Raw genomic sequence first — 12,246 nt, forward strand, 5'->3', positions numbered from 1 at the left:
GAGGTGGCGGGTCGAGGGCCCCCGCGGGCTGGCGTGGGCCGGCTGCCTCCTCCCGGTCCTCACGCCTCCCCGCACACCTCGGGCCCTTCCTCGTCCTCCGGCCTCTGCGAGGAGCCCCACCCACCGCCCTGCAAGCCCGTCCCGCAGCCGTCCCTGCGCCGCGCCGTGCTGGTGGGTGGAGACCCCTGCCCGGCCTCCCACCAGCCCCACGTCGCCCTGAGCCTCCCCCTCCTGCCTCCACCCGGCTCTGAAGTCAGGAAACCCAAGAGGAAATGACTGGGCCGTCTTGGTCCCCGCCCGCCCGCGCTCCCCTGGCCACACCCTCCGCCCGGACACCGCTCCCGCCGCGGTCCCCTCTCCTCCAGCTGCGGGCTCCGGACCCCCGGCGCTGACGTAAGTCCCTCCTCCAATCCACCTCCAGCCGCTGCCCCTCTGCCCAGGGCCGGGCTCAGGTGGGTAGCAGACCGGCCTGGCTGGGCCTCCCGCCTCCCATTCATGCCCCGGCCTCTCACCTCCCCTGGGGCTAGACGGGTCGCTCCATTCTCCGCTCCTGCCTCAGTGTCCCCGGCTCGCGCCATCGCCGCAGACCAGTCCCTCTCAGACCCTCCCAGCACCCGGGGCGCGCGGTGCCCGCCTCGCAGCCCTGACACAACTCATTTTTTCCCCTGCGATCAGGAGGCATTACTCACTCTTCCTCTTTCCACTCCTTGAGGGCTCTGGGCCTCCGAGAGTGGGGCGGGGACCCCATCCACCGCCCCAGGCCCCAGGGCACCGTGAGCCTTCGCCACCCGGAGCGCTGCCCCGCGCGGAGGCGCATGGAGGCTTCTCCGCCTCGGGGTGCCCCTGTGCCCTTCGTGTTGCTGGGACGCCAGGGTGGCCTGTGCCTTGTGTTTGTGTTTGCTTGGGAGGGTGTCGCTTGGGACTCTCACCTCCAAGATCCTCCCACTACTCCGGTGGCAGCTGACAGCCCTGGCAGGGGTCCTGGAAGCCAGAGGCCCTGCTCCTGGGGGAGAAGGGGCTGCCCGCCCGTCTCTGACCCCAGTTCCCACTTACCCCGCAGATGTCGCCCTCGGGTCGCCTGCGCCTCCTTACCATTCTTGGCCTCATCCTCCCCAGCAGAGGTAAGAGCCTGCCCCGGAGCCCTCAGCGTGCTGCTGGGCGGGTGGCCCGTGCATGTGGCTGCTGTCCTGTCATCTCCCTCGGCCCCTCCACTGAGCAGGCATCAGACAGTGGGGCTCCCTGGGCACCTGGGGCTACACCTTCTCTGGGCACCTCAGACCTGGGCGGTTGCTTCCAGAGAGTCTGGCTGGAGCCTGTCCTGCTGAGCATCCACAACTTCACCTCCAAGAAGAACTTGGAGAGTTTGATTTGGCTGGGTGTCGGTTTTCTGTTCCAGAAAACCTGAGCTCCCAAAAAGCAGATCCCTGGGTCCCCTCACAGTGAGCTGTTAGGCAACGGGTGGAGCTGGGGCCAGTCCAAAGAGGAGGACGCGCAGCCTTGCCCAAGAAGTTCTTCCCAGGGCAGTGACCGTGGTGGGCACATCCTGTGTGGCAGGTGCTGTGTGCCTGGGTGGATGGAGGCTTTACCTCTACTCTCTTTCTACCTGTTGTTGTGCCCCTTTTATGGATGAGGAAACTGAGGATCAGTGGGCAGAGGAGCCTTGTGCCAGAGTCTAGTGGGTGGAGGAGCTGGGGTTGCAACATCCCTGCCTCTGCCAGAATCCAGATCGTTGGCTTCACCAAAGGGCCCCCACTTCCCTTGGATGCTCATGTATTCTCTTGACCACAGGACAGCTGTTTGTTGAGCACTTACTATGTGCCAGGTAGTGCCACAGGACATTACGTTCCTCTGGGGCAAAGACAGACACTGAGCCACTAATGAGTAAATTCTATGGGAGTGAGCTGGGCAGGGATCTGGAGGCCAGAGTTGTCTGAGGCGTTTGAGAAAAAGCAGGAAGACCCAGGGGCCAGGTTGGGGTGAGCAACAGGCAGACTGCTAGAAGAAGATCGGGAGTCTGGGGGCCAGAGGGAGGGGAGAAGGACGGGCAGGTAGGGCTTTGGCCTTTACCCAGAGTGAGGTGCAGCTGGGGCTGGGCTCTGAGCGGGGAGGTGGGAACAGATGGGGAGCAGGAGCCAGGGAGAAGTCCCTGTGACATCTGGGTCACAGGAGGGGGGATACTGTACAACAGAGGTCACCCGGGAGGGGACAGAGGCTGGTGTGGGCAAGGGCAGTGGACATGTGCAGGCAACTCCGGGCCGGCGGAGGGAGGACCCTTCCCCTCCTCTCCCTCCCCTCCCCTCCTCTCCTTCCGCCCCACCTCCAGCCCTGTCATCCCCACTCTGCAGACAAGACGACTGAGGTGTCATGTGTTCTAAGTCAAACGGGGAGGAGGTTGTTGGGAGTATTGAAAGTAGGGCCCCAGCTGACCCCAGCCCCCGGCTCACTAGAGCACCCCACAAGGATGGGTGAAGAGGCGGCTGGAGGAAGGGTCCTGGGACATTAGCACAGCCCGGAAACGTCCCGTAGCCAGAGCTGAATGGTCCTCCCAGACACAGGGCCTCTGCAGTTGCCCCAGGTCTGGGAAGCTTGGTCAGGGTGGAAGTGGAGACAGGAGAAGGGGGACCAGAGACTCCCTCCTGGCTTTTCCTTGGTTCCCCAGGACAGACGCTGGAGGAGGCCACGTCCATTTCTACAGTGGATCCAACTACTTTGGGCACTCATGTCCTGACACAAGTCCCAGGTAAGGAAAGAGGGACAGGACTGTCAACATCTCATTAGTGCCAATAACACCAGCAACAAGAATCAACAACTTAGAATAGGAATTTGTGGGTTCGTGTAACTAAAAAAACTAAGCCATGCCTAAAAACCTTCAGGCATGGCTTGATCTAGGTGCTCAAATGTTGCCATCAAGAACTTATCTCTTGGTTCTGTTTTCTCTGTGTTGGCTTCATTCTCGGTCAGCTTATCCTTTCATGGGGCCCACATGGCCCCTGCAGGCCTACTAAGAATCCAAAGGCAAGAGAGTTTCCACCTCCTCAATCTATCAGATGTCCCACACCTGAGTGTCATTGGTCAGACTCAAGTCATGTGTCCAACTGAGCTGATCATTATGGCCGTGAGCATAGAAAGCAGATGGGTGGACCTGGGTCCCCTGGTCAACCTCTGCCCCTGAAAAAAGTGGTCCAGACATCAGGGAGGGAGGGATCCCCAAAGGAAGTTCCAGGGGGTTCTAATCAAGGCAGCTGGGTGCTGGTCTGTGGTCGAGATATTTGGAAAACTGAGTCGAACACGTTGCTTTAGACAGGACTTCTTCAGGTCCCAATAAAGCTAACTGGCAGCCATGTCCCCAGAAGGAACTGCGAGTGTGGTTGGTGTAGGAGGCAGGTACCCAGGCAGGGAGACCCCGGCACTTGACAAATGAATGGCAGAGACTGCGGTCATTTCGTTACATCAGAACGAAGTTGCTCCGGGAATCCCGCGGGTCTCGGTCTTGGACCTTCTCCGCTTCCCTCTCTCCTCTTCTTGCCCTGACTCCCTTTTTCCTGACTCCAGATACAGTCCACCCAGAAGTCCAATCCACCCCTGAGACCCGGACCCTGCCCACTGATGGTGAGTCATGGAACCCCGGGTGCTTAACCCCAGGGTCACAGTTCCAGCCCCGCTTCATTTTTTTTTTTTTCTGAGACATCCTCACTAGGTTGCTGAGGCTGGCTTTGACCTTACCATCCTCCTGCCTCAGCCTCCTGTCCACCCACTTTTTAAAAACAATACAAAGGGAACTTTTTGGAATTGCGAAGCCTTACGTGTACCAAGAAAAGTACCCCAGCCACCAACGTAAGACTCAGCAACCCACCCTAGACCAAACTCCTGCGTCACTTCCCAGGTAGATCAAAGAACAGACCTTTACAAAGTCCCCGCAGAAACTTCCTGTGTGCCAAACCCTATTGATTTTTTCTATTTATCTCTTTATTTTTTCCTTTAAAACTTTTTTTTCAAATACTATTTTTTCTTGGAGTTTAATATAATTCAGAGTGCCCCTGAATTTTTTCGGTTCATGATTATTGACACAGTAGTACACAAACACATTATCCTTGGAAAGAATAGAAGTATTTTATGCAAGACTCAATCCCTTTGCCACCCTGCCACAGCCCATCCTTGTTCTCTTTCTGTCTCTGGGATGCCCCACAGTTATTGTTAGGGGTGACTTCCTGATCCTATGATATCACATGAATATTACCTGCAGAAAATACACTGTCTGGTGTATTTCTGGGAGTTAAAGGATATTGTGTGAATGTCCTGCAACTTGGTTTGTCTTTTCTAAGCAATAGCATGTTTGGAAGGTGTTCTCACATCATAAGACTCACACTTTCCTTCTTCTTGGCTGTCTAGTATTCCACAGGGTGCTGGGCTGCAGTGAATATAGACACACCCTTCCTGATGCGCTCCTTGCTTGCAACACACATGGCCACAGTGAGCAGCCTTGTCCCTTCCTCTTGAGTGGACACAGAACTTACCCGCAATGTCACAGTCCTAAATACTTTATGTGTGTCAACGCCTTTGACCCTCACACAAACCCTGAGACAGAAACAGCCATTATCTCCACCTTGTGGATAATGACACAGAGATTCAGAGCAACTTGCCCAAGATCTCGCAATAAGACAGGTCCACAGACGGGATCGGGGTATGGAGATCTAGCTGCAGAGCCTGGACTTTCATCCAGAATGGTATGGGGAAAGGTCCTGACATGTAAATTTGTTTTAAAAGTTGCTCTCTCAAGTGGCCACACCGCCGGCAGCCTACAGTGACACTCGGTATATTGACATCTTTGAGCCGTGCCAAATTGATGGCAGGGGGAGATACAGTCCTATAGATCTGCATGTCACTGGTTCACTCAGTCTGTCCGTCCTTCCTTCCTTCCGTCCATCCTTCCTTCCTTCCTTCCTTCCTTCCTTCCTTCCTTCCTTCCTTCCTTCCTTCCTTCCTTCCTTCCTTCCGACTGAACCCTAACTACTGAGCAACAACCCCGGTCCTTTTTGTACTTTATTCAAAGACAGGGTCTCGCTAAGCTGCTTAGAGCCTTGCTAAGTCGCCGAGGCTGGCCTCAAACTTGCCATCCTCCTGCCTCAGCCTCCGCATCGCTGGGATTACAGCGTGGGCCATGGCACCCGGCCCACTCAGTCCTTATCCTCTCCTCTTTGTTCTTTGACCTGAGGAGAAACAACACAAAGCCAGACCACAATCCTGACTGAGACCCAGCAACCGACAGGAAGGGATGTGCTTCTGGTGACAGATCCAGGGACGCTCGTGAGCAGCGAGGAAGGTAGAGTCTGGGGCTGGGAACAGTGGCCTCCAGTCCTTGTTTGATACCCCATCTAGGTCAGCAGATCCCCAAGTACGTTTTGGGGAATTGTTAATTCATTATTTTTTTGGGGGGGGTGTGTAGTCAAAGCATTTGGGGATCTCTGAGTCGAATTTAAACGTGTTTCTTGGTGGCAAGACTTCTCAGCACCTCCATAAAAGCTAATTTGCAGCAAGCCTCCTGTGAGGCAGCCTTTAGAAAGCAGCGTTTCCCAAAGGCAATGGACTTGGTTACCCTCCTTTGTTCAGCTTCCTCCCTGGGCTGGTGCTGGGAAATAGGACTGTAGACGTTGCCTTTGTGTGTATGCTGCCAATATTAGGAAAGGAACTCTTCAGCTGCAAAATATAGAACGCCCAATTAAAACAAAAAGATTTATTAGCTGCATACGTTCTGTCAAATCTGGATGTGAAAACAGTGTCAGGCATAGCTGGATCAAGGGGCTTAAGCACATCACTATGACAGAATTGCTCCCGCTCTTGACTGTGCTGCCTCCCTTCTATTTTTCCCTTCTTGTTGGCAAACATGGTCCCATAATTCAGTGTCTACAGAGGATTTCTTTCTCATTAACTCCAGTCCAAAGCCCAGAATTGACTCTCATTGCCCAAGCTGGGGTCACATATCTGTATCTGAACCCATAGAATCCTGGACTGCTCTGCTTGGTCGGGTCTGAGTCCCACCCTAGGGCTGGACAAGGGAGTCAGCCCTGCAGGCACCACATAGACCAATAGTCAGGGAGGTGGCTCCTTCCAGACAAGTAAGTTAATGTTACAAGAAGATGTGAGAAAAGGGTCTGAGATAAGATGAAGGCAACAAACAGCCTCCCGTGCCTCTGCGATGATCCCTGTTCAAGGGGAAGCTCTCACTGGCTAGCACTGTAGCTTAGGTCACAGGCTGAGAGGCAAGCACAGTTGCACAGATTGAGCACTGCACAAGAGCACCACCTCTAGGGTCATATCATTCCGCTTGTCCATCTTTATAATCATTCTGACTTTCCAGTGATGACCGTGGCACATCTCATTCCTACAGAATCTATGAAAACACTTTCACGACAGATGACAGTAAAGTGTCTTGGGGAATGGAGCTTTTCCGTTTTGCACCAAAGTGCCCCACGGGAGGCAGCAGCAGCGTCTGCGTTTCCCAATTGATAGAAACACTTTTAATTTACTCTTGAGCCGTTGCTGGGCTGTGTTGCTCTCCCGGTGAGTCTGCGGTCCTGTTATGTGTGACAGAAATTTAGCAGGAACAGGGGGTCATCAAGTCAAGGGGAAGAAGCTGCCGCTGAGCCTCTCCCTCCTCCCTCCTGGCTTCTCTCCTGCTGGGGCACCAGGTGGGGAACGTGGCTTCTGCCGTTGCCATGACGAGGGACCATGGGCTGGGGGCTTAAGCAGCAGGAATTTATTTCTCCTGCTTCTGGAGACTGGACGTCCAAGATCAAAGGGTCAGCAGGGCCCACGTGGGGTGCGGGCTCTCTCCTGGGGTTGCGGATGGCCGCCTCCTTGCCCTGTCCCCGGGAGGCCTTTCCCAGGTGTGTGCAGGTGGAAGTGGCAGCCCCGAGTCCACCGCGCGACCTCGCCACACCCTGTGGGCCGTGATGGGGGGGGGGACTTCTAGTGTGAATCGGGGGAGACACAGTTCAGTCCCTTGCTGTCACTCAGAATCACTACCTGGGGTATGAAGGGCCTCAGGGACGAACTGGGCAGGGGTCACGTGGTCCCGGGTTATACCCGAGGCTACGAGGCGGCACCATTACCACCTGGGACTGGACGGGCTGGGCGGGGCTCTCTGCCTTGCGATGCCGACCCGGGTCAGGCTCTCCCCAGCCGCCCTGATCCTCTGCCGCCAGGTCGTATCTAAGGGGCGAGGTGCTGAGAGAGCCCAGGCAACCCAGGGTCCAGGGGACGGGCGGTGGGTGCTCCCGAGAGCCAGGGTGGGGACTCAGGCCTTTACTTTGGGGGACTGAATTCTTATCAGCACCCCCTGGGCTTCAGGGTTTCAGGACTGAGGTGCTGGTGGAAATGTGGTGCTGGCCCCCGCCCCGCCCTGCCAGCTCCTGGACCGGGGACTGGTGTCTGGGAGGCTCGAGGAGAGGGGCCAGCAGCGGGTAGGGGCAGCTGGCTTTGACCAGCAGGTGGGGCCATTGCTGTGTCTCTGCGGATGGACAGGCGGGGGACACCTGTGCCCTGCACCGATGCAGAGATTGGGGGAGGGGCTCCTCTCACGTCAGCCCTCCCTGAAGTCCTCCTGTCTGTGTCCCGCCCACCCCTGCCCTCCCTGTCTTCTGGCCACCCTCTCTGACCATCCCACTGAAGGCACCACGGAGCTCCCTGGGAGGCCATCCCCAGGCAGAGACGCCAGGACAGACCCCCTGACCCCCGGCTCCTCAGGTCAGCAGCTCCTTACCAGGCGGGCAACGGGCCAATCTGGGTTCCTCTGTGTTTCCTGCCCCTGGAGTAAGCGCAGCACAGAGGGTTGGGGCGTGTGGGTAGCGGAGGACTCTGGGCCTGGGCAGGGGCGGGGATGCCGTCAGAATAAAGGAATGGAGGCCGGTGCCTCCAGACCTCGACCAAACTCAGCTGCTTAAAGTGGCAGCCGCTCCTGCAGTTTCTAATGGCCCGTCAGAAAGGGTGGTGGGGCTCAGCCGGGTGGCTCTTCTGGTGCCGCTGAGCTTGCTCAGGTGTCTGAGGCCCGTTGGGAGTCAGCAGGAAGCGCGATGCTTGGGAATTTTGTCCTCCGCTTCCTGCCCACTCAGCTGGCTGCATGTGGCAGGGATGTGCCCAGCAGACAGCCCACCTGGCTGTTAATTCAGCGCAGGTTCACTGAGCACCAACCTGGGAGGTGGGACCGGACAGGGCGTGGGACAGACAGAGTTCCTGCCTCATGGAACTAGTTCTGGGGTGGGGAAGACAACAAATAATAATTGTAATAATACACAGCCGGTGGTTTTACTTTGCTATCCAGAAAAATAAAGCCGGTTTAGAGTTAATGGAATGACCGAGGGGTATTTCATATAAAGAATCATGGATGGTCTCAGTGAAGGAAGCAGGGGAGGGAGCCAAGTGGATATTTAAGGACCAGCCAGTGCAAAGGCCCTGAGGTGAGAAGGCTTAACAGCCTGGAGGCCAGTGAGGCTGAAGTGCCGCAGTCAGCGGGAGAGTGAGGAGAGGTGACAGGAGCCAGGTCATGTGCCCCAGTGAGGACAGAAAGGCTGAGGGAGACCCGTGTCTGCCCCGGATTCTGCCACTGACTTATTCCTCCACAAGCCTCTGCCAGACACTGACGTGTGCCTGTCTTCTCTTCCAGATTCGGATGAGGACAACCCCTTCTACTACGGTATGTCAGCCGCGGGAAGACGTGGGAGAGGGAAAGCCAGGCCCCCTGATCTTCCACCTCCACTTCTCTCTCTGTAGATGTGACCACGCTGCGGAGACGGGGCCTCCTGGTGGCCGCTGTGCTGTTCATCACTGGCATCATCATCCTCACCAGTGAGCCGGGGGCTGGGGTGGGAGGCTGGGGAGGCTCTGACCCGGCTGCTCCCAAGGTCAGGTTACTGAAGGCCCCGGGCCAGGGCTTCCCACCAGGCACCTCGGCAGCTCTGAGTCTGCGCAACCTCCCTGGAGCGGCTGTAAGGAGGTGACCCCTGCTCAGCTCCCACCTGGGAAACTCGGGCGGGGCTCAGCAGGCCGGTCTTCTGGCTGCGTCTGGGGCACCTGAGGCGTTGACTGCGAGCTGGAGCCACGTTCCTAGGGCACCTCGGGTCTTCATCTCCTGTTCTTAGCCTCCGTGAGGTGACGATAAAACCATGGATTAGACCAGGAGGCCAGGAGACTGGGAGGTGAAGGTGTGAGGGGCAACGAGAGAGGGAGAGGGAGAGAGGAAGCTCGCAGGCTCCTATGGATATTGAGAGGGAGGGTTAGGGAATGGGGCCATTTTAGCAGTCAACACACCAGTGCACTGACCTGGCTGGGAACAAGGGGTGAACAAGACTAGGCGGGGAGAAGGCAGATGAGGACCAGATGACCCGTCTAGACAGCAACCACACCCGCCCCATGGAACAAGAATAGGGGGCCTGGAGCTCCCAGAGAAGGGACTCTTTCAAGAGCTTATTGTTTCTGTAAAATCTCCCCATGCTGATGTATTGGTGGCTGTGACAGTCGGGGTCACGACAGGTGACAGATGGACCCTCCAAGGGTTAGTGGAAGAAGGTTTAAAAGAGGATCTATTCATCTGTTTTCCTTTGCTGTAACGAAATACCTGAGTGTGGGTACTTATAAAGAAAGGGGTTTATTTGGATCACAGTCTTGGAGGCTCAGGTGGCCTCACGGGTTTGACCTCTGGTGAGGGCCGCTGCGGCCATCATGGGACGAATTCAGGAAGGGAGAGACCCCGGGATGAGACAAGAAGCAGCGTGGGAGGGCCGTCCCGAGTCCCCATCCCTTTCTTACAACCTGACGCCCCTCCTGAAGGTGACGCCCCTCGCTAGGCCCCACCTCTTAAAGGCCCCACAGCCTCTCAGCACCGAGGACCTCACTTCCGACACTTGAACCTTCTGGGGGACACTCTCCGACCATATCCAAACGCAGCCGGGGACTCTGGTGGGAGCAGTGGCCCGGGGAGGGATCCCAACCACTGCCTCACTGTAACAGGCGGAGAGATCCGGCGCCCCCGCCCCTCCTCTTGGCGGGTTTCTGCTAGTGCTGAGGTAGAGGCGAGGGGCCCCTGGATGCGGCCGTCGGATGCGCTCCTGAGGAAGGGATGCAAAGCGGGATAATAAGGAGGGACACTAATATTTTTTTAAAGTTTAAAAGAAATTCTGTGTGGGTGCAATAAAACACAAGCCCCTTCCCCCATTTATAAGCTCTCAGCTGAGCCGTATGACCTATGCCAAAGGCCTCTCTCATCCCACTTTCTCATCAGGAAAATGGGTACAGCCACATCGTTCTTGCCTGAAGGCGGAGGCAGAACAGTAATAAGAATAGCCAAGGTGGCGAACACGCCGGATCCTCCTCCAAGAGTATGCGGGTCAAGCGCAGTCGCCTCAGTCGCCCATGAGTTTGTAGATCCTGACTCTGTGCCAGGCCCTGTTCTCTCCCCAGTGGGGATATTAAGGCTCAGAGAGTTAGGCGTCTGTCCAAGGTCACACAGCACGTAAGAATCAGGGGAGAACCGGAGCCAGGTCTATGAGGGCAGAGCCTGGGTGTTCTATCTGGGGCCACATAGTTTTCCAATGACAAATATTTCGGGGCACCCTCTCTAGGCCCGACCTGTGCTGGATGATGTTGGGGGCGTGGCCATGACAGGCAGCCCTGACCCTGGTCCTGGGGGAGCTCACAGCTGGTGGGCAGATGACACTAAGCAAGGAAATGCAGGAACCAGCTGAGTACAAAAGAGAAAAAGGGTATCTGTCAACTAAAACAAGGACAAGACAGGGGCAGGGGAGGGGCACTCTGAGGAGGTGGAACTGGAACTGGTTTCTGATGATGAGAAGATGAGAAAAACAAAACAACCCAGGCAGAGGGAGAAGCAGGCAGAACGTCCTGGAGGCAGGACGGAGGGGAGCCTGTTCAGTAATGGGGGGGGGGGGGGGGGGCAAGAGAGGAGGGGATGGGGGAGGCAGGCAGGTTGCTTATCTCAAGTCCTCCTTGGCTTCCAAGATCCCCCCTCACTCACTCTGGCCTCCTTCCTGTTCCTCAAGCCCATCCAAGCCCTCCCACCACAGGGCCTTTGCACTGGCTATTTCCTCTGCCTGGAACACCATCTACATATCCACCTGGCCCCCCTCACCTCCTTCAAGTCTTTGCCCAGATGTCACCTCCTCCGAGGGGACGACATCGTCAGCGAGGCCCCTGACGCCTAGGCCTCCCTGAGTCCTTCTTGGCTCTATTTTTCTTCACAGCACCATTTACACATTTGACCTAGTGATTTTTCTTTGCTAGTCTCGCCTACTAGAAATGTCAGTTCTGTGCCGTCAGGGACTTTTTGTTCCCTTTCTTGTTCCCCCCTCTTTTCCATTGCCCTGATCAGTACCTGGAACATAGTAGGTAAATGAATCTGTAACACTCAAAATGATCTACATTTCCGAAAGACCCGTCCGTCCGTGTGTGTGGAGGGTCTCCTGCCTGGGGGCCTTTGCACTGGCTGGTCCCATGCCTGTCTCTCCGTCACTTATTTATGGAGCTGCCCGTGCGCATCCTGAGAGGCGGGACCTGGCCTGTTCCCGGTCCCCAGCACACACTAATCAATATCACATTTCCTTTTCCTTCGCAGGTGGCAAGTGTCGGCAATTGTCCCAATTGTGCGGGAATCGTCGCAGGTGAGTCCATCAGCAGTGGGGGCCACCAACTTCCTGGGGACTGCAAGACAGAGCCCCGGCCAGTGCCTGGCACCCAGCCTCCTCCCTCCTCTCAAGAGCCTACAGCGTGGTCAGTGGAAGCAGCCCCGCCTGAGAGGGAGGACTCGAATGGACAACGGAGCCGCCTCGGGCTGAGGGCCCCCAGTCCCGCCTCCCCGCCCCTGCTGCCCCCAGGGCTGCGGCTCCCTGGGCGCCGGCCCTTCAGTCGTCCGCTCTGTTCAGACAAAAATTAAAGCACCGTGGTCCAGCCCGCGGCTCCGATCCTGCCTGCACCGCTCGGGAGGGAGTAAGAAGCCGGGCTGGGCGTAGGGACCCTGGAGAGGAAAGTCAGGGGCGGGGAGTGAGTGGGGGGCGTGGCCGTGTGGGGTGCGGCTGGTGGGTGACTCTGGAAGTGAGTCGGGCGGGCGAGTCTGCCTGCGAGCCATTTGAGCCCCTGCTCCCGTTCACGTGCAGAGCCTGGTAACCTGGGCCAGCTCCCCAGCACAGATGGAGGCCCCCAGCCCTGGCGACCCCCTTTTCTTCGCACTATGGGTCTCTC

At 57.0% G+C, this 12,246-nt stretch overlaps 1 protein-coding gene across 4 annotated transcripts; it reads left to right on the plus strand.

Annotated features, from left to right (window-relative positions):
• The first annotated feature begins 173 nt into the window (after positions 1-173).
• On the plus strand, positions 174-11,957 carry FXYD5 (FXYD domain containing ion transport regulator 5). Of its 4 annotated transcripts, none has more exons than XM_079119711.1 (10): positions 174-393; positions 1,061-1,121; positions 2,660-2,740; positions 3,553-3,609; positions 5,216-5,320; positions 7,669-7,743; positions 8,660-8,689; positions 8,767-8,841; positions 11,624-11,669; positions 11,766-11,957. In XM_079119711.1, exons 2-10 carry the CDS (start codon positions 1,061-1,063, stop codon positions 11,800-11,802), a joined length of 567 nt encoding a protein of 188 aa, XP_078975837.1. In that variant the 5' UTR covers positions 174-393; the 3' UTR covers positions 11,803-11,957. The 4 variants fall into 4 exon arrangements, with proteins under 4 accessions (XP_078975837.1, XP_078975836.1, XP_078975835.1 ...); XM_079119710.1 differs by having other exon boundaries at positions 180-452; positions 5,213-5,320; XM_079119709.1 differs by having other exon boundaries at positions 185-393; positions 5,213-5,320.
• Positions 11,958-12,246: the final 289 nt, after the last annotated feature.

Source organism: Sciurus vulgaris, assembly GCF_902686455.1.
Source record: "Sciurus vulgaris genome assembly, chromosome: 17".
NCBI lineage: Eukaryota > Metazoa > Chordata > Mammalia > Rodentia > Sciuridae > Sciurus > Sciurus vulgaris.

What these genes read in the sequence shown, in the direction of transcription:
- FXYD5 (XM_079119710.1), top strand. Translation starts at nt 1,061, where the DNA reads ATGTCGCCCTCGGGTCGCCTGCGCCTCCTTACCATTCTTGGCCTCATC. An exon ending in TGTCCTGACACAAGTCCCAG is followed by an intron (nt 2,741 to 3,552) that starts GTAAGGAAAGAG and finishes TCCTGACTCCAG; the next exon opens with ATACAGTCCACCCAGAAGTC. An exon ending in CCTGACCCCCGGCTCCTCAG is followed by an intron (nt 7,744 to 8,659) that starts GTCAGCAGCTCC and finishes CTTCTCTTCCAG; the next exon opens with ATTCGGATGAGGACAACCCC.